This window comes from Mus musculus, chromosome 13 (assembly GCF_000001635.26).
Source record: "Mus musculus strain C57BL/6J chromosome 13, GRCm38.p6 C57BL/6J".
NCBI lineage: Eukaryota > Metazoa > Chordata > Mammalia > Rodentia > Muridae > Mus > Mus musculus.
The window spans coordinates 3909620-3937136 of record NC_000079.6 but is presented as its reverse complement, the minus strand read 5'-3'; the positions used below and the strand labels follow the sequence as shown (position 1 = coordinate 3937136).

Genomic DNA, 27517 nt, shown 5'->3' with positions numbered 1-27517 from the left:
TGTGGGAGGTAGAGATGGCCATATCCAAAGACCACCATCACTTTTATCCAACATGCCCAATTCACTTGGTGCTGGTAACTGGAGGACAGCCATCAGTCACCGCTGGAGGAAGTCCCCTGGTCCGCCTGAGTTCCCCCCAATCAGAGGGGAACTAACGCACAGGTGAGGAATAGCCTCACCAAGCACAATAGCATAGATATTCAGCTCAGTGGTAAACTACTATGACTAAAGAGTGTTTAACTACTTTAGCAGCCATGGTAATCAGTAAGTGACACGAAGGGAGCTATGAGCACACAAGAATTAGACACTGTTCTGGGAACTTCCATGAGCTCTAGACAGATAATAATTTGCCATTTTCCTAGGACACAGTTTTGAATTATTCTGTAACACAGATGTGCACGAACAATTGACTATCTGATGAGGGAGCCTAACATATCACCCAGTATTTGAGAACTCGCAGAGAAACTGTCACCTCTAATAATGGACATGCGCCCTCTTATGAATAATGGTTTCAAAGGAGTCACTTAGGTTTCCTACAATCAAGTAGGAGGAAATTACTGATCAATGCAGAAGTGCACAAAGGTTTCAGGCCTCCCCTCTGTGAGTAGGTTTTGGTTGATCATGTCTTAAGGAATATTGGAGGGCCATGTCTGGATCAGAACCCTGCAACTGTGGCATGGACAAACAAGAAGGTGTTGAGGACACCCAATTGGGTGGAATACATTTATTATGCCACGTAACTCACATTTAAATTACATTTTATTGATAGTGTGCATGCAAACACAGAAGCATGTGATGACAGAGCACAAATGTGGACAGCAAATGACAACTTGCAAGAGCCACTCTCTTCTCTTCTTCCTTACAAGAGCCACTCTCTTCTCTTCTTCCCCTGTGGAGTTCCCGAGGATCGAACTCAAGTCGTACAGCTTGGCAGAAAGCACTCTGACAGTCGAGCCATCTTGCTGGCCTCTAACAGACTTTTATATTCCACTCATTTCTTTCCCTCTCCACCTTCACTACAGTCGGCTCTCTGTGAGAACAAGGGTTATGTTGTTTAGTGTTATGTCCCTAGGAGCTACACTAAGGATAAGCATATGGTATATAAGTGGTTAACAAATTGAATGAAGACATCTCAAGCTTCTTGTAGTATAAAAAGGTTACACACATTTGACTTTAAACTACAGTGTTCACAACATCTAAGAGCATCTGACTTAGAAGAATTACATTAAGCCCTTTAACTCATAATTGAATTATGAACATTTCACAAATAAGTTAAAGATTGTAATGTTGAGTAATGATTTTTCTAGTTTATGAACGTTCTTCAGACAGTTTAAGGATAATTAGTGTACTTATAGTTTAAACTTAAAAAGTATAACTAAGGATTTGTGAAAGAGTTTGTCATACCACTACAGTCCTTAAAAAGAAATGGAGTATATTAAATTCATAGTCAATCTCAAATATTTAACACCATTTACTGAAGTATAAAATCAGTACCAACAATGTGTGTGGATCCTGTACAAACAAGTGTATAGGTTTGCCTCACTGAAATGCTGGACAGATGTAGCAGCTCCTGTAATCTCAGCATTCAGAAAAAGAAAAATGGAGATCACAGAGCAAGCTGGGTACTACACTAGCAAGCCCTGAGCTCATCTTGGAGAACTTATCTGAGCAAACAATGAAGAGAGTGATCAAGGAAGGCACACACCCAGTTCAGCATCTGCCCTCCACACACTTGTGCACACATGGGCACATACATTTGTGCATACACGTGCTTCCCCACATATGAGTGCACATATGCAAATAAGCACACACACCTCACATAGACACATGAATAAAGGAAAAACCAGACTTACAAAGAGTGGGATTCACAAGGTTTATTTTAAAGTTTAAAAAACAGTTTTCACTTGAATATTATGAAGTTAATTTTTAATATAAAATAAAATCTACAAATGTTTTGTGCATGAGTGAGAGAGTGTACTTTACTAATGCCCTCTAGTGGCTAAAGAAAAAGAGCTAACAAAGGTACATTAAAGAATGTAATAAATTTTAGCTTTAAAAATAAAAGGACCTAATAAAATGCACAGGGAAAAATCATCAATTCCTACTTAATACCACATTTAATACAGAGAAATTCCATAGCTCAGCTATCCCTAAATCCTGGGTGGGAAGAAATGGAGGCTCCACATTGCTCAGGTGATTCAAAAAGGACTCAAGACAGAAGAGTTCCAAGGTTTCTGGGAACAAGTGACCTCGGAATTACATAACTGGCCATAGGCCAAGTATATTCTGGAAACCGAGAGAGACTATCTTGGTTGGATTTTATGATACCATTATGACAGATAGGAGTGGATTGTAGTTGGTATGAGTTGGGAAAGACTCTGCTCATCATTTTCAGAAGTTTATACCTTATGCCTAAAAAAATAGGGAGTCAGGCTGGAGAGATGGCACTAACTGCTCTTCCAGAGGTCCTTAGTTCAATTTCCAGGAACCACATGGTGGCTCACAACCTTTGTTAAAGTTTTTGGTTTTGTTGCTGTTGTTTTGTTTTGTTTTTTGTCTAATCCATTCTCATAGCAATAATCAAGTAACTGCCAATAACCTTCAGAGGTTGGAGAAATGGTCCAGGGGATAAAGTGCTTGGTGAACAAGTGTAAAAAAAAAACAGAGTTCAGACCTCTAGTATCCACATAAATTCAAAGAAGGCATGGCTGCCCACCTCTAATCCCTGGACCTGAGAGCAAGAACTTGCCTGGACTAGCTACCTCAGTTCATGGAGAGACTCTGCCTCAGCAAACAAAGTGGAAAGAGATTGAGAGAATCACTTGTTAGAAGCTTCTGGCTGCCACTTGACATGGCCACATGCCATACTCCTGCAGACATACAAACATGCACACACACACACACACACACACACACACACACACACACACACACACGTAAAACAAATACATCTTCCTCCAGAATAGGCCACCTAGAGAAGGAATCAGTACTTTCTTACCTGCAGGATACTCATATCCAAATTCTGAAAAGTGACCAGCAGTATTCTTGTTTGTTGGCTTTCTTCCTTATTTTGTTTGAAAAGCAAACTGGGGACTTAAAGCCCACACTTGGAAAAAGAAAAAGAAATATTCTAAAAGCATTTATGGTTTAATTGATAGTAAGTGCATAAATAATGGAGAAATGGGATTCATAATCTGTGTATTTTCTGCCTCAGGACAAAAAAAGAGGAAGCAGAAACATCACGGTTCCAAACTCCCTTAATGCGTTGTTTTAGGGAAGGGGAAAGAATAAAGCCAGTCTTGTCCTAGGAAATAAGAACTAACATAAAATTACTCTACCTAGAGGAGACCCAGTAGTTCAAATGATCCTAATCCCCAGAAGGCTCTCAGTTAGCAAAGGTGAATTCTACTGTACACAAGAAAACATTACTTTATTGTTGATATTAATACATTGAATTTAATGTTGAATTTTGCATCTTGCTGATTTGGTTTTTGCTTTCCTCTAATTCATTAGATATATAAAAAACAGAACATGAGATTTTAACTCAGCATTCATTTGCCTGGTCATCTTCTTATCAGAAACTCAGACCCACTTCTTCATAATCTTTTTCCAGAGCAGCCAGATCTTCCCTGGCCTCTACAAACTCCCCAAGCTCCATGCCTTCTGTGATGTACCAGTGCAGGAATGCCTTCTTGGCATACATGAGGTCAAATTTGTGGTCCAGGCGGGCCCAGGCTTCCACAATTGCTGTGGTGTTGCTCAACATGCACACAGCACGCTGAACCCTAGCTAGATCCCCTCCTGGTACCACTGCAGGTGGCTGATAATTGATGCCCACCTTGAAACCAGTTGGACACCAATCAACAAACTGAACAGAGGTCCTAGATTTCATGGCTGCAATTGCTTCATTTACATCCTTAGGGACCACATCTCCTCTGTACAGTAAGCAGCAAGCCATGTACTTCCCAAGCCTGGGATCACACTTGACCAACTGGTTGGAGACCTCAAAGCAAGAAGCAGTGACGTCAGACACAGAGAGCTGCTCTTGGTACGCCTTTTCAGCGGAGATGATGGGGGCAAGAGCTGTGATGGGGAAATGGATTCTTGGATAAGGTACTAGGTTGGTCTGGAATTCAATTAAGTCTACATTCAAAGGTCCTTCAAAACGCAGTGATGCAGTGATGGAAGACGACACCTGAGCAATCAGCCTGTTGATACTAGCATAGGAAGGACGTTCAATGCCAAGTTTGTGCTGGCAGATGTCGTACAGAGCCTCATTGTCCACCATGAAAGCACAATCTGAGTATTCTATGGTGGAGTGAGTGGTGAGGATGGCATTGTACGGTTCTACCACGGCAGTGGAGATCCTAGGAGATGGGTAGACAGAGAACTCCAATTTTATCTTCTTGCAATACTCTACGGAGAGTCGCTCCATCAAGAGAGATGTAAATCCCGACCCTGTGCCTCCTCCAAAGCTTCGGTAAATCAAAAATCCCTGAAGTCCACTGCATTGTTCTGCCTGGGGGCGGGGGGGGGGGAGTGAGAATTACAGTCAGTTAACTAGAAGGAATCAGTACTTTCTTACTTGAAGAATACTCATATCCAAACTCTGAAAGTGCCTTCTTGTTTGTTTACCATGATAATGGTAGAACATAGCTTCCCAAGAACAAAGGACTCAGAAAGGAGGCTAGGGCAAAGGCTCCATCAGTAAAGTGCTTGCCTTACAAGCATGCAGGTCTGAGTTTGATCTTCAGAAAGAGAGAGGAGGGAGGGAGGAAGGGAGGGAGGGGAGAAGGAAGAGGAAAGGAGGAGGGAGAAGGGGAGGAAAGGGGGCAGAAAGAGGAGGAGGAAAAGGGGCAGAAAGAGGAGGAGGGGGAGGAGGAGGAAGAGGAAGAGGAGGAGGAGGGGGAAGAGGAGGGAACAGAACTGGTCAGTCACGGTGCCAGATGATTACACTCCCAGGACTAAAGAGGTGAAGGTAGTCAGATCACCAGGGCTTGGTGACTCTGTCTTATCCTGGTTGGCCAGTTCCGGGTCATTAAGGGACCCTGTCTCAAACAAACCACAAAATAGATGATATCTGAGGGATGACAGGCAAGTTTGTCCCCTGGTCCCCACATTCACCTGTGTACACAAATACACACAGGAATACACACACTTTAAAATGATTCAGAATGTCTTCTTTGGCCACCTCAGCTACACAACAAACATAGTTACTTTGAAATACACTTGAATATTACCCCTGGAGTTGGGAAAGTCTTTAGGGTTTTACTACCACTTAAGTAGCCCTAATCCCGAACTCCAAGATGCTCCAAACCCCCCCCCCGTCTTTTTTTTTCTTTTTGAGTACTTACATGATGCCACTAATGAAAACTCTGTATCTGAGCTCACAGAAATGGGTGGCAATCAGCACACAGGCACACTAAACGTACTTCGTAAAGCTGTCTGAAGCCTATGTCTATAAGGAATATTTGAAATTTAATTTTTTTAAAGATTTTTTTTATTTATTAATGTATATGAGTACACTGTAGCTGTCTTCAAGCATACTAGAAGAGGGCATCAGATCCCATTACAGAGGGTTGTGAGCTACCATGTGGTTGCTGGGAATTGAACTCAGAACCTCTAGAAGAGCAATCAATGCTCTTAACCGCTGAGCCTTCTCTCCAGCCTCCCACTTAAGTAGATTTTACATTTGACTTGGGTCCCGTAAAATTCATGTGTGTGTGTGTGTGTGTGTGTGTGTGTGTGTGTGTGCATGAGCATGTGTGTGCGCATACATGTGTGCAAATATTCTAAAGCCTGGAAAATACCCATCCAAGTAGTTCTGGTCCCAATCATGACAGATAAGGGAGGCTCAGTGTATAAAAGCAAAGCTTAAATATTTGGCTACTTTTTGTTGTTTTCTATGAATTTATCTACATAGGATCTGAAGGTTTTGTCAATAGTAAAGAAAGGAAAGTCAGCAAAATACAGAAGCAAGATAAATTCCCCTCCACAATAGACAAAGTGCCTCTTAAGTTATACAGTATATTCAGGATACTGTGATAGGCCATATGCTACCAGTGGTTACACCAAACCACTTACCTAACAAAGGACCTACAGATTTCAACCCTTACAGAACTATTAGAAAATTCAGTAAATAACCTTCACAAATTTTCTGCCCATCATCATCTTCACAAGTAGTGGTGACAATTGGAAAAGAATACATTTTAGAGAGCTTTGAAAGTGTCTGCTAACACACACAGCACATATCATACAATAGCAGACACAGAAAGCCACCCAGCAGTTGTAAAGGCTTCCCAGTCAACTAAAGCCTCCCCTTAAGCATCTACAGGAGGCCCAGGGTGAGAAGCTTAGGGATGGGGGGTGGCAGCAAGTAAGGCTGATGGATGCTGCTACAAGATCACAAGTATCCAGCATGACCCATCAAGCTGCAAGAGCAGCTACTTGCCAGCTTCCGGATCCTTTCTAGAACAAGCTCGATGACCTCTGAACCCACAGAGTAGCGACCTCGTGCGTAGGTGTTGGCAGCATCCTCCTTTCCATTCACAAGTTGTTCTGGGTGGAAGAGTGAGTGGTACCTCCCCACACGGATCCCATCTGTAGAGAGGGAGGGGTAGTCAGTGCTTGCATGCACTTTACCTGCTGGCCTCTTTCTAACTCTGATAGAACTCTATACTCTGGTCCCCATCCCTTTCTTGTGGTATGGCAAAGTCCCTTTCCCATGGTATCGAAAAGAAATGGAATTTATCCCGTAGAAATGGTCTTTCTTGGTCTAAAAAACAAACAAAAAAAACAAACAAAAAAAAACAAAACAAAAGCAAACAAACAAACAAACAAACAAAAAACCAAAGAAGTTTTCTGGTTGGCGTTGGTAGGCAAGGTATTATATATTCCAAAAAGACTTTTTATCCTCCTGCCTCTGCTCCTTGCAGTCTGGAATATACAGGTGTGCACTGCCTTACCTGCTTTAACGCTGAATTAAAGAACTGATTACAAGATTTGTGCATGTTAGGTGAGCACTCTACTACAACTCCCCAATAGTTTCTTAGTTTTATTCTTCATAACACCCAGCAGAGTAATACTTAGCCTGTATGTAAGTATCTTCAGCCTTACCATTTTTGACCCTATACACTAGTAAAATGTTTAAGCTTTGCATTACATTAACATTCTTTGACATGAATCCATTTTGTCCTACCAATTTGTTATGTGTTCTAACTCAAATCTAATAAGGAAAGCAACTCTAACCTAGTATAGGCAGATTGTATTTCTCTGGTAGGGCAGATTAGTTTTCAAAGATGACCATAAAAACACTTCCTATCATACATTTGATTCTAGAAACTTTCTGTGCTTGCATTAAAAGGTGGAGTAGGGTCCATATCCCATCCCTGGTGTCTTCATAACTACCTTGACTATCTGAGAACAGAAGAAAGGGCACTAGGTGACCTCCAGAGCTAGGTGGCAATGTACCCATGGGATAATTGTCCTTGAGACCTGACTACCATGCTATGACAAGGATCTAAGCATTTCAGAGACAGGCCATGTGACAAGGACTAAAAGCCCCACCAACATCCATGTCTCAGGACTTAGAACACCAACTTGACCCATAGGTGAGTGAACCACCATCCAAGTGAGTGCCCTGGCTCCCATCTGAGTCTTCAAATCTAGAATTAAGTGGAACAGTGAGAATTTATACCTTCTGAGCCCCACAAGAGACTACAAATGTATGAACAAAATCATGGTTATTCCTGACTTACTGTGTTTGAAGGAAGTTTGTTTTGTAGGAATAGATAACACATATCAGATCCAAATCTACTCCCATATCTAGCTGCTATCATAAGACAATACTTAATTCCTACCTCCAATATCTCTCTAGCTGCATTTTAGAAGATTTATGACAGGCTATTAGAAAATCTGTCATTATTAATTATACAATAGCATTTAGGCTGTCAAAATGGCAAACTTGCTACCAAGCCTTTTAGCTTGAACTGGACCCCTGGAATCTGCATGGTAGAAGGAGAAAAACTACTCAAGTTGTCTTCCACCCTTCACACAAGCACCACCATGCCCCATATGTGTTCAAATGCGTACACACAAGGCAGGAGAGGGAGTAGAGAAGGGCAGGGAGAAGGACATGGAAACAGAGGGGGAGGGAAAGGGAGAGAGAGGGAGGATAAATAAACATACATTTTTAAAAATAGCATTAGCAGCCGGGCGTGGTGGCGCACATCTTTAATCTCAGCACTTGGGAGGCAGAGGCAGGTGGATTCCTGAGTTCGAGGCCAACCTGGTCTACAAAGTGAGTTCCAGGACAGCCAGGGCTATACAGAGAAACCCTGTCTCAAAAAACCAAAACAAAAAACAAAAAAAAAAACAAAAACAAAAAAAATAGCATTAGCGTCTCCTATAATTTTAAGATTTATATGGTACCTTTTTCCTGTGGGATAATTTTTTGAATACGCTACTCTTTTATAGAAGATAATGACAAATTTTCAACTTCTTTCCCAATAGCTTCTAGCTTTGCCCTCAGAACCAGGAAAAAGATTCAATGCTTGGCTGAAGTAAGGGTATGGGTAAAATAGGAGCTTTACATAATTTCACCCCACAGGAAAGAAAGCCAACCTAAGTCCCCCATTTGAGTATGTCTGTCATGTTACAGACTGAGGCTTGGAAAAGGTCTACATGATCCTGTTCATAGAGATTAGCACAACCTCATAATCTTACTTGGGTTTTTTTTTGTTTGTTTGTTTGTTTTTTTGACTGGGGTCTTGGTTAAAAGCACTAGCAAGTCAAATTTAGATTACCTATAACAGTTGGTTCTAGGTCCATGAAAAGTGTTCTGGGCACATGCTTCCCAGCTCTTGTCTCATGAAAGAAGGTATCTAAAGATGCATTCATATGTTCCACTTTAGGATTTTCCAAATTATCATGTTGATGGTCCAGAATAAAGCCATCTGGCTGGATCCCATGTTCCAGGCAATACAGTTCCCAGCAAGCATCCCCGATCTGGACACCAGCTTGACCAATGTGAATGGAGAGACACTCCCTCTGGAATAAGCCACAGGGAGTTAAAACATAGTCAAAACTTAGACTGCATAAGCACTACTGGATACAAGTGTCAAAGACCAAAGTAGCTTAGAAATCACAAAGGAAGTTCCTTATCATCGAAGGGAGTGGCTCTCAACCTTTTTAATGTTGCGACCCTAGAATAGAGTTCCTCCTGTTGCAGGTACCCTCAACTATAAAATTGTTTTGTTGTTACTTCATAACTGTAATTTGCTACTGTTATGGATCATAATGTAACCAACCCTTGTGACTCCCACTCCCCTGCCCCCGCCCCAGGTTACAAAAACACTCCTCTAAAGTGTTCTAGGAAAGGGGCTAGGTAGCTCAGCAGGTAAAAGCAAATTGCTGGCCACTTAAACCTGACACTATAAATTTAATCCACAGAACACACATACAGGGGCAAGGAGATAACCATCTCCACAGCAGAGTCCCAGGAAAAACACATTCCAACGAGCAGCCACAGTTCATGGAAACCTGAACCAAGGACTAAAATGCTGCTTACATCCCTTCATGCTGGTGTGTCTGCTCATGAGTAAAGCATTTGCCTTGACAGGCAGATGCCCTGAGTTGGGTCCCTGAAACCCAGTAAAGGCAGAAGGAGAGAAGAGACTCCACAAAGTGGGTGGAGATATACAGTGTTCATATATGCACATCATACACATAGATGCATGCATACACACAATCATAATAAACAGGATAAAATGTTTTTAAAATCTGTCTACTATATAAACAAAGCACTTACTACTGTGCAATGGATAAATGATTGAATTAGGACTCTATATGTATAGTCTTATATAATCTACACATAACTATAATTAGGGTAAAATGGGAGATGTGATAAGTGGGTTATTAGAAGAGAATAAATTTTAAATCAACCACCTATAACAAGTAGTACAACTTCAAACAAATCAAAGACATCATCTCTTCATGCCTTGAAATTTTGTTATTTATATATGCGCTCCACAAGGAGGAATACTCTCAGGTTAAAACTGCTAGACATCTTCACTTATTTTCCAAACAAGAAAGTCGCTATGCATAAAAATCGGTGGCCAGAGAGGTGGCTGAGTGGGTAAGGTGTTTGCCATCAAGCCTGAGGAGCAGGGGTTTGGTCTCCAGAACAGCATGATGGAAGGAGAGGACCAGATCCAAGCCCTTCGAGTTGCACTCTGACCCCAGACCAATGTCCTCACCCTCTACACACAATAAGTAAAATAAATGTGATCATTTTTTAAAAGTTCTATCATACGCATAATTATATAAAGAGTATTTTTCAAATACTTTTTTTAAAATACTTTTTTATTATTATTATCTTATGTGTGTCTATGTGCATAGGAATTCAGATCCCCTGAACCCAGATAATCACTGTGCGGGTAAATGACTTGCCTATAACTCTAGCCTGGGAAGGCAGAGATAGAAGCCCCAGAAAGCAAGCTGTTTGCAAAAGCAGCTGCATCTGTCAACTCTGGGTTTGATTGAGAAACCAAGACTCAGGAATAAAATGGAAAAACAATTGAGGGTGATTGCTAACATCAACCTTGGGCCTCCATATGCATGAACTCCCACATACACACACACACACACACACACACACACACACATACACACACACACACACACACACACACACACACACACACACACACACACACACGCACGCATGCAGGTGTGCATCCTGGACCAAGTCTGCCCTGGGCTGCACTACCTTCTACATTCTCAGGTGCTTCAAGCTGCTTGGCCTTGTAACCTGAGGAGCAATGTCAATGGCACATGCACTATCTCAAAGTCTGAACTCAACTACAGACCTCCGACCTCCCACCAATCACTGGCCTATGGTATCCACAGGCCTCCAGTGTGGGTGAGGAGGCAGAGGTCAAGGCAATCTGATGTGGATTCTGCTGCCCTCAGCAGCACCAAACCTTGTACTTTGTCTCCACGCACATGTCCTACCACCATAGACGTATTCTCTTCAAGAGAATTTCAGGTTCAATACTTAGAACTTCATCTTCGTTTCTTCTTTGTGCAACTCTGTTTCTGGCGTCAACAGCTCTGAACTTAACATCAACTTCACTTTACTTTGAACGAATAGCCTTTCAACTATTGACATGTGAAAATCAAAACCATACATTCCATTACGAACAAGATTTGTAAATCCTTATCTGCAAAGAGCAATTTCATTCCTCTCCCCTCCTCATGAACTTTAAAAGCTGTAAACGCATTAACCAAACCAGACCTTTGTCCTCTAAGTTTAAGAACGATTTCAAAAGGAGGGTTGTTCATAGTGTCTGCACCTCGCAGAACCTCTTCACCTACGAAATTCACAGGCAGACAGCTCTGAGAAGCTCCCTTCCCCAGCTGCCAGTTACCACCTCAGGAACTCTGTTGAGAGGCATATTTGCTGACTGTAAGTCACAGTAAAAACAATCACCAACAGAGATACATTGCTGCTCTTTGGGTGCTCAGACAACACGGTAAGTAGTACTGTTCTTTCTCAAAACAGCACAAATAAGTTGGCCTGTTACCCTGTTCCTGGCTTCAGAAGATCCAAGGGTAGAGAGGACTAGATTGATTTTATTTTTCTCTCAGCCTCTGTGGCCTTACTTGGTTCTCTCTTAGAACACTCATCATAGTATTAAAGAGTCTAAGATTGTAACTATCTGCTAAAAATCAACATCAAAAAGTCTCAGCACACTGATAAATGCCATTCCAAAACTGATTTTAAGTTACTGAGAAAGCATAATTTTTCAATGAAGCCTTTAATATTAAGATAGCTGTAGATTCACCTGCAACTCTAAGAAAAAGGGCAAAAGGCCCTCATACCCTTCACTCATCTGCTCTCAGGGGAAAGATCTTGCAAGACAACATCATATCCAGAACACTGACACTGGTCCACTCAAGACACAGAACATTCCTCTACCACAAGTATCTTTCATGCTGGAAGCCAGGATTCGTTAAGAGTAGAAACAACTTAAGCAAACTTAATGGTGGAGAGAAAGCCCACTGGGGCAAGCCAGAGAAGAAAAAATAGTTTTAAAGGTTGCATCCACTGAAAAATTCAAAATTCTAAGATACTAAGAACTACTGTGATTTCCACAAAGGGGAGGGGGGCATTAGAGGGGAAGTGATTCTCTAAATGTAGTCCCAGAACAGAACTATAAGAAGTAACTATATTCACTCTCAAACAGAACTAATGAAAGGGAGAAGGAAATGCTGTGTCTTTATCCTGCCTCACCTCATCAATTTATTAAGGATTTAGGTTGGAGGAATGTACCTAAATACAACCTACAAAATCTGCCACCATCCCAACCCTGTTAATCGCGTCCTATGTTCACTTACCATGATGATCAGCAGGTGCCCCTACAACCCTCTGGTGACGATTGAGGAGCAGTCATTTCTAGCTCAGCCTTATCACAGGGCCCGGAAATGACTCCACCTGAGGGCTGAAAACATTCTTCACTTAAAGCAACACACCCAGGTTTTAAGGTTTTCAGCTCTCTGATGGCAAGCCAGCCATACTGGGCCTAAACAAGGTGTGATGAAGTTTGCGCCAACTACACCTTAGTCTTCTAAGTTAGTGACTATTTAACTGTAACTGCTTCTAAACTATATGTATGATGAATATAATAAATTACATTGTGTGTATTTGTGGGAGGAGAGCTCACATTCATGTGTATGCGCATGCCTTGGGAGACCAGAGGACAGACTCCAGCGTTGGTCCCCAAAAGCCACCCACCTTGGTTTTTGTTGCAGGGTCTCTCACTGGCCTGGCACTTGCTGATTAAGCTAGGCTGGTTGGCTGAGGTAGCCAAGGCATTTTAAAATTAACTGGCAAACGTGTGTGTGTGTGTGTGTGTGTGTGTGTGTGTGCCCTAGGGATCCATTTGCCCCCACCTATACATCACAGATTGTCTTAGTAACTATTCTATTGCTGTGAAGAAACACCATGGCCAAGATGACGCTTATAGAAGAAAGCATTTAGCCAGGTCTTGTTTATAGCTTCAGAGGCTCAGTCCATTATCATGGTGGGAAGAACAGCAGCATGCGGGTAGATATAGTGCTAGAGAGGCACCAGAGGCCACAGGCATCAGAGAGAAATAAACCCAGTGCCACACTGTCTCTAACAAGAGGGCACACCTCTTAATCCTTTGAAATGTTTCCATCGCCACTCCCTGGCGATCAACCAATCAAATCTATGAGTCTATGGGAGCCATTCTTATTCAAATCACCATACTAATATACCAACACACTGGTATAATGAAGGATACAGCTAAGGCTTTCATGCTTGTATAACAAGCACTTTTCTGACTATCTTCACAACCCTCACAAATGTCCTCCAAAGTTTTTCCTTTGGTGTTAAGAATTGAGTCAATGTTCATGAAGAAAACGAAAGCATATGGGTAACACTTGCTGCACTTGCAAATCAGCCTGGAAGTGCTGGGAACCAAACTCCTGTCTTCTGCAAAGGCAGCGAGAGCTCTTCCCACTGAGCTATCTCTCCAGCCCCAAATCAACCTTTTCCATTTGCTCCATATGGATTTGATAGGTATCTTCTCCTTGAATAAGGTTCAGACCATTCTCAAAACAGACAAGACCAGACACATTCAGTTGGGTGTAAACATAAATCAGTCCTAAAGAATTACAGAGAACAAAGACAGTATCATTTTTTTTCTTTGTTTTTTTTTTTCCCCTCTCTTTTTGAGACAGGCTCTTACTATGTAGACTGTATGAAATTCCAATTCTCAGTCAGCTCACACTGACTGGCCTCTTACATGCTGGGATTAAAGCCATGTGTTGGAGATTGGTTCTAATGCTTTTGATTCAATGGGGAATCTTTGTGATTCCAAAAGCTAAAGGTCCTTGTCCCCAATTGTTTTTTGATAGATAATAAAGATGCCAGCAGTTAATGACTGGGCAAAAGGAGAAGGGGCAGGACCCTTAGAGTTGTGTGAGCTAGGACACAGAGGGGAGGAGACGGAGAGATCGCCATGAAGTGGTGGGAGATGGATGGATGCAGAAGCTGCAGGAGAGAAAGCCAACCACCCGTGTGAGAATTCAGGCTGTGTGTGTGTGTGTGTGTGTGTGTGTGTGTTCAATTCATAAATCCAAAGAGTTTCTGGGAGGGTGGCTGGAAGTGCATAACCCTCGGAGAACACAAAGTGGTGTAGCCCAAATCTACCTCTACAGCCATGCATTGCCATTGCTTGGTCAGATGCACTCTTTCTACCAGCACCTCCCACACATGCACTTTGTCCAACAGCACTCCCAGACATGGGCGAATTTTCTAGATTTGTGCTATTACTTTGCTAATATAGTACTTTAATTTTAATTTGTTATACTTATTTTCTTTGGTAAGCAAGTTCAAATTCCTAAAACTTTATGGAAGCATCTCTCACATAAACTACAGCAACTCTCCATAATGTATGTTTTCCTTGTGCAATTAGTTGAAAAGCTGCAAGACCAACATTGAGACTTTCCAAAGAAAAAAGAAAATTCTGATGTAGATAACAGCATCTGTGTCTTCAACAGCTCCTAGTCAAGGGTTCCAGCCCACAGAGCACCTGCTGATGGCAGATCCCACAGCTTCTACAACCACATACAGCAAATCCTTGAAATAAATCCTATATGCATACAGCACTGGTTTAGACACACTTGGTAGCTATGCTTAAGTCTTCAAAGAATGAAGAAAATGAAGCTGATAAAAGCATGGTGCTTGCTCTTAGGATTCCCTTTCATTACCATTTGTTTCTTAAGGTTTTTTTATTTTAGTATTTTTTTTTAGTAAATGTAATTTCAGTGGCCAGTTCTTCACATACAACCAACCAAAAGAGCCGCCTTGAATTTCTGTTGGCTTTGGGTTTTGTTTTTGTTTGAGTTCATTGTTTTTGAGATTTATGTTTATTTTGTGTGTGTGGGTGTGTATGGCCATGGGCCCAATATGCGTGGGCACAAGTGTAGGTAAGAAGAAGGCATTGGATTAAACTGGAGTTAAAGGCAGTTGTAGGCTACTCAATGTGGATACTGAAGTCCAAACTTGTATCTTCTACAAGGTCAACAAGTTCTCTTAACTGCTGAGCTACCTCTCCAGCTCTGGTTTTGGCTCTTTAAGACAAAGTCTTAACATGTGGACCAATTTAACCTGAGCTCCCCATCTTCCTGCCTCTACCTCCCAAGTCTTGAGATTACGAGCTTGTGAAACCTTATTTATCTAAGAAAAAAAAAACCTCTCAGCAACAAACTAGTGATTTGGGGTTGTTTGTTTGTTTGTTTGTTTGTTTAAATCACTCAGCTCTGAAAAATAATTCTGACTAATATCCTGAACATTTTTGAAGTACTGTTTGATGATCCTCCATTGATGGGCTCTAGAAATCACTGGCCATTGTCGTTCTGCCCTTATTTCACCCAAATCCTTCCCATCTCCTTCCATCCTTTCCACCCATTAGGAACATAACTCAGACTTTTAAGTCTTCAATGTCTTTTACTAAGATAGTCAAGCACACACACACACACTGCAATGACACCATGACCAAAAATCAAGTTGGAGAAGAAAGGGTTTATTTTATGCTCCCACAACACGGTTCATCATCAAAGGAAGTCAGGACAGGAACTCAAGCGGTATATGAACCTGGAGGCAAGAGCTGAAGCAGAAGTCACACAAGAGTGCTGCTTATTGGCCTGCTCCTCATGGCTTGCTTAGTCTTCTTTCTTATAGAACCCAAGGCCACCAGCCCAGGGATGGCACCACCTATGATGGACTGGTCCCTCCCCCATCAATCACTAATTAAGAAAATACCTACAGGCCTACCAATTTTCTCCACCCTAACCTGAAAAAACTATGTTATAACAGAGGAACCATTTGTCCAGAGTTGAAGATTCAATGATTCGCAGGTCATGTATTTAGTTCTGTCCTAGACAGTGAAAAATACTGAATCCAGGAAGCAGAGGGACAGGTCATTTAGACAATAGAAGATCAATCTATTATACATTTGTAGGGTTTCACTGGCCTTTTCCAAGGTTTTGTGACCAACTCTCAATATGTAGTTATGGTGATTTGAGTGACAAATGTCCTTCATAGGCTCTAGTCTTCAAACACCTGGTCCCCAGTTGGTGGTGCCATTTAGGAATGTTTATGGGTGGACCCTTGGGTGAAGAAAGTATGTCACTAGGGTCTGGCTTTTGGAGTTCATAGCACACTCCATTTCCAGTTCCCTCTCTACCTTGTAGTTGTAGTCAAAGATATGATCATTTTTTTTCTCCTAACACTGTTCCTGAAGCTTGCTGCCACATCTCCCAACAACAACAGACCATAAGCCCAAATAAACTCATCCTTTGGTAAGTTGCTTTGGTCAGAGTGTTTTATTACAACAGAACATCAACAAGTAAAAAGTCCAGCTTCCTTCCACGTGCTTCAATATACCATGGGCCTTCAATTCCTTTTCTTATGGTACAACCTAGCTGAAAGTCTAGTATTTTATTGTAGATATTCAATAGATATGTATGAGTAGCTAAAAAAAAAGTAACAACTTCCCAAGTGAATGAATATTGAAAGAATTTTCCTGCACAATTTCCATGCAGTGCACAACTTCCATGAAGTCCCCATATCAGCATCTTTTATTATCTATCACATTGATAGTAAATGTTCCCTAATAACTTCTGGTGATAACACCAAAACCAGCTTCAGTATCTTCAGGAATAGAGACAAACTAACTTGCTTCTGTGTGTAAAAGTGTGTGGTTCCACTAAAATATCTTCATTCTACCAAACTCGGCATAGAGATCAATTGTTTTGGATGACATTTCTGTATTTACATTGTATTTGCTAAACGCAATATTTTCTCCAGTATCTCACTCTGTTTAAGAATTCTTAAATCAAGAAAATAAAAATAAAAAGCATTTTTAAGTGCCAAAAGTCTTACCACCTAGAAAAATTTAATTAATCTCAACTTTCTATTCTGTATAATTACAAAGAGTGATTTATAATTAATTATAGTTCTTTTGTGGGTAGGATTACTATTCTATGATGAAACACCATTATCAAAAGCAACTTGGAGGGGGGAGGGCTTATTTTACTCACACTCCCCTCACAAATCACTTCATGATTTGTCATAGGGTTTCTATTACTGTGATAAAACACTGTGACAGAGGGGGAAAAAAACTTGAGGAGGGTTTATTCAGCTTACACTTCTATATCACAGTTCATCATCAAGGGAAGTCAGGACAGGAACCCAAGCAGTGCAGGAACCTGGAGGCAAGAGCTGACGCAGAGGCCGTGGAAGAGTGCTTACTAGCTTGTTCGTCATGTCTTCCTCTCCCTACTTTCTTACAGAACCCAGGACTACCAGCCCAAGAATGGTATAGCCATGATGGGCTGGCCTATTTCCCATCAACTACTAATTAAGAAAATGTTCTATAGACTTACCTACCGCCTAATATTAGAGAGGGTTTGTCATGGTTTGAATATGCTTGGCCCAGGGAGTGGCACTGTTTGGAGGCATGGCCTTGTTGGAGTAAGTGTGTCACTGTGGGTGTGAGCTTGAATACCCTTGTTCTATCTGCCTGGAAGCCAGTATTCTGCTAGCAGCCTTCAGATGAAGATATAGAACTCTCAGCTCTTCCTGTACCATGCCTGCCTGGATGCTGCCATGTTCCTGCCTTGATGATAATGGACTGAATCTGTATTCCAGCCCCAATTAAATATTGTCCTTATAAGGGCTGTCTCTTTCATGGTGTCTGTTCACAGCAGTAAAACCCTAAAACAGAATTTTTCTAAATTGACATAAAACTAGCCATCATTGTTCTATATTTCATATTTTATGCTTTCAGTTAAAATCACAATGTTTTGTTTTACTATATACCTCTTATTTTTAATTTTCTTTTATTTTCAAGATTATAATATAATCACACCATTTTCTCCCTTCTCTTTTCTCCTTCCCAACTCTCTCCTATACCCCTTCTTGCTATCTTTCACATTCATGGACTCTTTTTATTAATTATTGTTACATAGTCAATATGTAACAATATGTTATACATATATGTTCCTAAATACACAAATACAGCCAGCTCAGTCTGTATGATGTTATTTGTATGTTTTCAGGGCTAGCTGTTAGTATTGGCTAACCAATGGTATTCCCTGAAGAAGACCATTTCTTTATCGGCTGAATGCAGTCTTCACAGTTAATCAGTTATATTTAGACATCTCCCAGTCATTCATTTAGATTGCCTTTAATTTTTCTATTATACACAACATCATTAATATCTCCCTGTATACAAGAGAGACTACATTTAAGACCATTAGCGATATTTAAAATCAGAGAACGTTTTTATTTACCAATCTTCACATAATAACCTGAGCAGGGTCCCTTGTTTCATGCTGCACGTTTTGCAGTCTTGCAAGCAGAGAAAGCAGCCCTTTCCATTCGGTAAAGCGACTGTGTCCTACTTACTGAAAGACAGGAGTACATAACTAGATTTCACTGGTTCTCTAGAGACATCCTGGAGAACAAAGTATTGTCTTTGGCAATTGGGAATATATTCCACATGTATAACTTAGTGTTTATACGTCCAACTGCCTCTTGCTTTGGGGTCAATACCTTCATCCTGTCTAACGCTAAACAACAACAAATGATAAACAGCTTCCGATCCATTTTCCTGCCCTGCAAGTGAAAGTTCTAGTGAATAGAGACTGCCTTTCAGGAGTAAGGTGTGTAGTTAAAATAAATCCCCAAATTCCTAACTTTCACCTTACCACTTTCCCTTTGTCACTGGAGCTCCTAAAAGTTTGGTATGAAGTCTTCTGATTAGGGCGGGACTCCACGTAGCCTAGCAACCGCTTCCCACTCTCTGATTGGCCGATCTCTGGGCAGCCGCCATTTTCAAATCCCCGGATGACGGCGGTAGCCGCTCTCTGCTAGAAGGCGACTTGCTGCCTCGCAGAAGCTGGCGGGCATTGTGCCCGCCACGATCGGTCTCCTGGGCACTGGGCCACCGCCCCACCAACCCCCCTTCTCCGGACATGGAGCCAGAGCCGGCGGCTCAGAAGCAGCCCCGACCTCGGAGGAGAAGCCGCAGGGTCTCAATGCTCAGCGAGGAACCTGCCGCGGGGCTTCCGGCCGACACACCCGGGCCGGCGGCGAACGAGAGGTGAGGGTGGCGGGAGGTGGGTGAGAGCCGGGGACCGAGTCTGGAGACTCAGGACGGGATGGACTGGACGGTGGGTGACCAAGGACTGGCAGTGCAGTAGGGGAGGTTGGGGAAGGCCGGGCAGAAATGCCGCGGGAGGAGAGTGCGCTGCCCGGCGGGCTGCACCGAGGGCTGCACAGCGACTGCTCGGCCCTGCGTAGAAGGGGTGGACTCGTTGGACTTGTTGACAATCTCCTTTAACCCCGTCCCTGGGGAACCGTACATCTGCACCAGAGCTGTTCTCTACCAGAAACTAGTTGTGGATGCAGGCGCTCAGATCAAGACTGTCGTGGACCCTGTGATGAGAAGAGGAATTGTCACCTGAACAGATACCAACCCTTTCAGCCTAAAAGCGGCTGTTCAAATGAAATGTCCTTTGCAGACCAGAACAGGACAGGCTCCTGGAATGAAGAGATCAGAGAAAGACTCTTTCTGGCTTTTCAGTTATTAGCACATTTTCACATTCTGTGTTGTATCTTCATTTCTATGTGTCTGGGAAAGGCAAACACTAGGTTGATTTCAGAAATCTGTGTCTGGAAGAGAGGCTGTGGGAGTCATAATATTTTTATTAAATAGGAAATTGAAATGGCATTTGTCTGGACTACTCTGTCATTCTTTTGCCCTTCGAAATATGAGAAATGGTCTCAAAGTACTGAATGCAATGGTTTCCCATTATAACGTTAGACATTGAGTTACAAAGTATGTAACTTTGTTCAAATCTACGTCTACATAGTGAGTTTATGATAGTGTCTGCCTCATATAAGGCACTGTGTGAACATCAGTACTTATCATGGGCCTCGGCAGAAAACTCGGCAGAAATCTTGTCTGTCAGTTTTAAATCTGTTAAAGTAACAGTGCTGTGTCTGCTCCATCTTTTCAGACATCCCCATGGTCCACTTGACATGATTTCAGGGTTTTTTTGGTTTTGTTTCTGAGACAAGTTCTCACTGTGTAACTTGGTTACCCCAGAACTCACTACCTGTGTAGAGACGCTGGCCACAAACTCATATTGTACTTCTGTACCAGAGCTGTTCTCCATGGAAACTGGTGGACTGTAGGTGGTCTTACATCCATAGGACTATTGGTGAGAAGAGGAATTGTCACCAAGCAGGCTCCAAACCGTTCTGCCTAAAAACTGGTCTTTCTTCCTTAGCCTCCCCCTGTTCTCGGATTGCAGTGTGAACCTCGACGCCCAGGTCATTTGATAGGATGTTAAATTAATCTTTTATATAGCTTATAATCTAATCATGACAAATGGTTTTGAGGAAAAAGCAAACACCTTACTTTCATTATCAAGGCATGGGCAAACCCATTGTATTAAGTAACTCTATAAAGAGCTAGATTCTTTCAGTTAGTACTGATTTTTATGAGTTTGAAGTTTAAGGCAATATTTACCAGAATTCTTGCCTTCTGAAACTTCCTCTCTTCCAATCAGACCGTGTGTTTAAGAAGTCAGAGTGCAGAAAGAAGGCATCTTTGAGACTGAGAATTACAAGAATTAGGATGGGCTAGTGAAGGAGCAGAAAAGGAGGACTTCCTGAAGATGAACAGAAGCAGTGCTTCATTCCACGTGTGCTCAGTGTAATACAGTTGCACCTGCCCTAGCATCAGACACTGTTGAGGATGATGGGGATTCAGGTGAACAAAAGCAGATGGAGCGCTTGCTCTCAGGAACCTTAGATTCTCTTGGGAGGCGTTGGTCACATCATGCAGTGAATTTAAGCCTTTTTGATTCTGTGCAGAAGAGGAAAGATTCTAGGGCCCAGAGTTGGTAGATGACTCCAAGGAAACAGTATCCTCCAGACATAAGAGCACTGATGCACATCTAAACTTACAGAGATTGAAGGAATGCACAAGACCTGCAACAGGTTCAAACCAGACAAGATCCTAGCACTGAGAATGGGAGAGTTGACACACCATCCCACTCAGAACCAAGAAGCTGTTTGCAATTGATACCTCCTGGGAAAAGGAAAATTGTTGTTTTGTTTTGTTCCAGTGGAGTATTGGTATATCAACCACACTCCAGAGCAAGGCCCATGCCCAGGTGTCTTGGTCACTGATCCATTTTTGTGAAGAGACACCATAATCGAGGCAAAACTTAAAGAAAAGGTTTAACTGAGCCTGGCTTACAGTTTCAGAGGGTAGTCCATTATTATCATCATCATGGGACGCATGTAAGCAGACATGGTGCTAGAGAAGTAGCCAGAGCGCTTTATCCCCATCTGCAGGCAGAAGACAGTCTGACAGGGCCTGGCATGGGCTTTTGAAACCCCAAAATTCATCCCCAGTGACATACTCCTTCAACAAGGCCACACCTCTTAATCCTTCTAATCCTTTTCAAGAGTTTGCATTCAAATATATAAGCCTATAGGTGTTGTCTTATTTTCAAAACTTACTTTAATAAGGGTTCTTAAATGCTTCAACCTCCATTCTAACCTACCACCCACCAGAAGTAATGAAAAGGTTAATAGGGCAAAGGCAGATGTAGACCTGTTTAGAAGGGGTGATTCCAATCTTCAATGTCAGGATATCTGTAGCTCAGTTCTCATGAATCAGCAGTGGTAGCTGGATCCACTGGCAAACACCGTTCACGAATTAACAAGGGCTGTTTGATCCAGAGGAAACCATGAGGCTTTGCCAGTCGCCAGTCAGCCCAAGTCCAAGGAAGCTGCAAGAAGCCATGGAAATATCATGAGAAGTTCTTTGGTGAATTTCTCTCTACAAAGTCATGACAAGCAGTAACCAGTGAAGAAAGCAAAACAAAACCATGGTGGAGTGTCATCCACTGTCTGTTGCATTATAAATATACACTTTCCAAGCATCACGTGTCCTCTCAAGCATTTGCTCCAGCAAGACATCACATGTTCTTTTTCCAGGCAGCTTCCAGAAAAACACCATGTGTCTGTTCTCAGCAAAACATCTTCTCCTGTCTGCTTCAGCAAAAACATCCTCTCATAAGACAGTTTCCAGAAAAAATATCACATGACACGATGAGTCTTCGAAGAAACCAGCATTTCCACTTCATATAGGGGCTATTCTTATTCAGACCACCACACCTTGGGTAGTTGGCCCACACAAAACAGACACCATGTTTTTGTCTGATTGGTTGGTTATTTTGAAATATGAATCCTGCACATTAAGTTTGTTTTAGTATTTTTTTGTCTTAATGTCTTTTTTTTTTTTCATTTCTTTGGATTTTCTGTGTTTTGTTGTTTTTCCTGTTTGTTTTGATGTGGGGGTAGATCATGAGTTGGGTGGGTGAGGAGGTGGGAAAGATCCAGAAGGAACTGGGAAAGGGAAAAGTATGATCAAAGTATATTCTGTGGAAGAAACATTCCTATTTCATTTTTATTTGTTTGGCTGGTTTTGGGGGATCGGGAAGCTGGTATAGGCATGTGTGTGTTTCTTTCACCATGTGGACCCTAGAGATCAAACAGGGTGGCAGGTGCTTTTTACAGGCTATCCTGACAGTCAGTTTTACTGTTCTTTGGTGAAGCCTTTCTGGTAGCCATCTTTCCTTTATTGTCTTTGCTGAAATATACACACTTCTGCTTTCTCTTTAACTTAGAAAAGCTTGTAATTTTTGCCATCTGTAGCATTGTGATATATACATTCATATTGTGATATATACACACATACATACATCTGTAGTATAATGTATGGTAAAGATAATGTATGGTCAAGGTAAGAGTCAGATTTATAAATGGACCATGACCTGGCTAAAAAGCTAAATAATAATTTGTATAAAAGTTGATGTAAAAAAGCTAGAATTTTATTAGCAACTGTCTACTTTAAAGTTTTGGCCTGCTTCTTAAATTGTTTATTAAGATTTATTTTTAATAAAATTTTATTTTGCTTTCATGTATGTATATGCACTATGTGTGTGACTAGTACCCATGAAGACCAAAAACAGGGCATTGAATCCCTGGAGTTAGAGTTAAGGTTTTTGAGAGCCACCACGTGGTGCTGGGAACCCAAGTCCTCTACAGGAGTCTCTCCAACCCCACCCTGACATCTCAGAATCAACCAGAAAAGGCCAGATGCACACTTTATCTCTAGTCACAACAGTTATCACGTCATGTTCTCTTTAGGTTAGCCCACCAATAGCTTCCCCAGGACAGCTCCAACCGGGTTATGCTTGCACCTCCCCACTTTGTCCTGTTATAAAGCTTATCCTCCCTTTATCATTTGAACCTCTGCCAAAAGGCACGTGATGATAACTAGATCCCTTGCTCCTGCAAGCTCGGGACTGTTTCTGCTTTCCTTTGGCTGTCATTTATCCATGTTGGAAAAATATCTTTGTTCTGCATTCTATACATCTTAAGTGATTAACAGTATAGCTCATGGTTATCACCTATGTCATGTTTTGATTTATATATATATATATTTTGTCAATGTACACACTTAACATTTTTGTGAATATACAGGCCTGTATTTTAGAAAGGTAAAAGCAGGTTCCTCTTGCTTTTAACTCCAGTTTTTACAAATCAGGAGAAATGTACATTAATGTAAATAAGAGGATTTGGGTTTTATTTTTTTTTTACTTATATTAAAATATTAGCCATAAGTTTTGAATTGTACCAAGTATAGAGTTATGAGTTCATTTGGTTTTTCATTATTAGTAATATAATTATCAAGGCTGCTGTCATAGTAGTAGATTTTATATTTTTGAGTTGTATATTTACTCATGAGATGAACTGTGTTTATTTTAGAAAGTTATTTTGAATAGTAATCTCTCCACTAATTATATAGATTATATAGTCTCCTTTCAGTGTAAAGATTCTGAGGATGGCATGTACCCTGTCATATTTTGATGCTATCAGGAAAGACTGCTCTCTGCAGCTGCTGACACTGGATCACTATTTTAACTAGGTTTGAGATTAAGACTGTAAAAATGATAGCTCTTTATCTGGCAAGTATAAACTTTTGAAATTACTCTCTCTGTCTGACGCTTCTGTCCGTAGATGCTCCCTTCGGAGAGGCAGCTCCTTCACATTTTTAACCCCTGGCCCACACTGGGACTTCACTTTGGTGAGTAGCTACCTGAGTTTTCATTTCCAACCACTCCTGGGTTATCCACTCCTGGGTTATCCACTCCTGGGTTATCCACTCCTGGGTTATCTTCCATTCTGCTGCACAGCTCACGTATACTTCCGAAGCAGAGCTGCTATAGCTGTACTTAGCCCTTTATTCCCAGCAAGCTGAAGAAAGTTTTATTAAGAGTAAATAAAATAGTCTCAAAGTACTCATATAAATTCACCTTTAACACTGAACTTTTTTGTTCCTTTGAGTGTTAGAAAGTAAGATACTACTTTATGTATATTCTTTGACAACTTCTTTTTGACTGACTGAATGATTGATTGATTGATTGATTGATTGATTTTATGAGTACACTGATGCTGTCTTCAGACACACCAGCAGAGGGCATCAGATCCCACTGCATATGGTTGTGAGCCACCATGTGGTTGCTGGAAATTAAACTCAGGACCTCCAGAAGAGCAGTCAGTCCTCTTAACTGCTGAGCCATCTCTCCAGCTCCAACAAGTTTTTATACTATGTTAAAAATATAAAAATGTTTGACGACATTATATATTTATATATACATACATTTATACATGTGTGTATACAAGTATATATATATACATGTATATGTATATACACACACATAGTATGAGTAAATAATTATCTTCTATTGGTTCCCTCAAGATTTTTTTTATTATTTTATGTATATGGATGTTTTGCCTGCATGTCTACATGTCTGTGTACCATGTACATACATTGCCATGGAAACCAGAATGCCCTGTAACCAGCGTTACACGTGCTTGTTAGTTGCCATGTCAAAGCGCCAGTAGTGCTCTTAACCACTGAGCCATCTCTCCAAACCTAGGACAAGATTTTACAGAGGCACTTAAATTTCTGTGATACGATGAAGAAAATTGATAATTTTTTTTTTGGTACTTAAAACTTAGTATACTGTAATGCACATATAATTAAATCATGATTTTTTTTGTGTGTTTTTCTTATATAAGGAAGATAATAAAAAATGACTCATTTTCAGTTTTGCCAAGTGTTGTTGTTATGTCTGGATATTTAGATGGATTCAACAAAACAAGATTAATCTGTATTCTATTCTGCATTTCATTTTTCTGTTGGGCATTCCAATACTTTTTTACCCATTACATGTGTCATTTATCCAGTGTTACATAGAAAGTTTTATGATTTTAGCACAATTTGTACACTCATTTGAAATATTTTCATTGTGGAAATAGGATCAAATTTAATAGAAATAAGTCCTTGAAAAGATGTGTGCAACATTTATGGGGAAATCCTGAAAGCGTTGAAGAATATAGAGGACCTGGTTGAGTGGAGAGATACTCTCTCCATACAAGAAAAGACTGTCATTTAAAAAAAAAAAAACAAAAAAAATACAAAAAAAAAAAAAGGAAAAAAAGTCACTTTTCTTCAAATTACTCCACATTTTGTGTGGCTTTAAAAGAGATCTGAGTAGAGTTTCCTGGTCCCCGTTCTATAATTCTCATGGAAGGAGACCCAGACCACACCTGTACAAGTTAGGAATCCTGTAACTGCTCTAAGTGATTAAGACGTGCTATGAGATAGAGTGGCATTTGGTAAGTAGACCTAGAAACAAAACTGAGAATCCAGAAAATGATCCCGTGCCTTCGACCCTTTTCTTTACTATAACAGGTACGTGAAAGGAGGAAATGTTGTTTGTCAGTTTCCAGGGTTTCAGCCAGTGTTGGCAACTCCATTATTTCTGAGCCATATTGAATAGAAAGACCTGGAGGAGCAGGTCTCCTCACCTTGTGATGAATAGGAAACAGGAAAGGCAGGAGAGGCCAGACACAGTCTGCATTTCCAGGGCACACTCCCACAGACCTTTCTCCAACTAGGACCCTCCTTCCATAGTTGGAGTAGTCATTGATGAAGGTAGGACCCTCATGATGCAGCTGTTTCCACTCGAGCCCCCCCCCCCCAGCCCCCCAGACACTGCTTGCTTCTGGACCAAGCCTTCCATTCATGAGCAATCTGCCGACCACAACCCACACGTTTGAGAATTTACTCTATCTACCGGTCTGATGAGAGCACAGAGCTCTTGGCAAATCGGGTTAGAGCGGGAGGAAGCAGCTGATAGTGGCGAATTGCAAGCTGGTCTCCAGTCAAGCTGAGGTCTGAACCCCAATGGTCATAATTCACCTACATGACAGGGTAGGAGTTCCCTCATGCTCCTGGAACATGGTACCACTTCCCACAGCTCCCACAAGAGAAGCATGGTCAATAGTCACGTAAGCAATGGCCCAAGCGACTGACCTTCAGGCTAAACTCCTCCCCAGTTACCTAGCAACAGTGAAAACTATAAAAAGGGCTGTTCAACCCGCACGCACCTCTGTCTCTTACTCTTGCTCTCTTACTCTTACTCCTTTGTTCCTTCACCTCTCACTTGTCTCTCTTCTTCTCATTTCTCTTTGTCTTCTCCTCTCCTCTCTTCCTCTCTCTCTTTCTCTCTAGCCTTTCCTCTTTCTCTCCCCCCCCCCCCTTCTACCTTCTCTTTTTCTCCCTGCATTTCTATAATAAAGCTCTTAAACCTTAGCGAGTCTCTGCTCCATTAAGACCCGCTGAGCACTCTGGTCGGTGTTGGGAACTTCTTCCCTCATTCCTCTCTCCTACAACCCTGGGGCTTTAGCAAGGTAGCACTGGGGTTCCCGGCCGGGGACTGCCCCTTTTCCACCCCTGCCGTGTGGGTCAGGCATGCTCACCCACCCGGGGACATGTGGAAAAGCGTCCGGCAGCACTGCCTGCATCCGCCTGCCCAGAGCACAGGAACTCTGGCCGGACGTTAGGCCACTTTTCCCCAGGGCCCGCAGGGCCCCCTTATTTCTGTTCCCAACAGCTGATTGTCAGAGCACATGCTGAGTCTGTGTCCACATGCTGCATACTAACAGCTAACTTCCAGAGAGATGGAAATGAAGGCTGAATGTATTTGAAAGGAGCAGTGGTCCACCGTCTCATATCCTGTCATCTGTCTCTACTCCTGTGAGCACAAGTGCAAACGGTCATGTGTCATGTGTACTCACAGATCTTGTGTGCGCTCTTTCCCCACAGTCTCTCCTTAGGAGTTCTCTCCTCCTCTCATTCCTCCTGTCCTTCCTATGCAGGTCTATCCATCTGCAGTCTCTCCTAACCCATGTCAGCGCTCCATTGCAAGTTGTTGGCTAGCTAATACACAGGTTCCCCACACAGAAATATTTAGGAGTTAGGGT

General features: G+C 41.7%; 2 protein-coding genes across 5 annotated transcripts in view; one reads left to right on the top strand and one right to left on the bottom strand.

Annotated features, from left to right (window-relative positions):
* Positions 1-1859: 1859 nt before the first annotated feature.
* Positions 1860-12483, bottom strand: Tubal3 (tubulin, alpha-like 3). 4 transcript variants are annotated; one of them, NM_001033879.3, is made up of 4 exons: positions 12400-12442; positions 8805-9048; positions 6452-6600; positions 1860-4519 (listed from the first exon to the last, which is right to left on the bottom strand). In NM_001033879.3, exons 1-4 carry the CDS (start codon positions 12400-12402, stop codon positions 3575-3577), a joined length of 1341 nt encoding a protein of 446 aa, NP_001029051.2. In that variant the 5' UTR covers positions 12403-12442; the 3' UTR covers positions 1860-3574. The 4 variants fall into 4 exon arrangements, with proteins under 4 accessions (NP_001029051.2, XP_006516542.1, XP_030103115.1 ...); XM_006516479.2 differs by lacking the exon at positions 8805-9048 and having other exon boundaries at positions 3407-4519; positions 6511-6600; positions 12400-12483; XM_030247255.1 differs by lacking the exon at positions 8805-9048 and having other exon boundaries at positions 3407-4519; positions 12400-12436.
* A 6433-nt stretch (positions 12484-18916) lies between these two features.
* The window catches only part of Net1 (neuroepithelial cell transforming gene 1), a 36203-nt gene continuing 27602 nt past the window's right edge, over positions 18917-27517 (top strand). The window contains exons 1-2 of the mRNA NM_019671.3: positions 18917-19199; positions 24203-24269. Coding sequence (NP_062645.2) covers positions 19072-19199; positions 24203-24269 — 195 coding nt within the window. The 5' untranslated portion in view covers positions 18917-19071. The remainder of the gene's footprint in view (positions 19200-24202; positions 24270-27517) is intronic.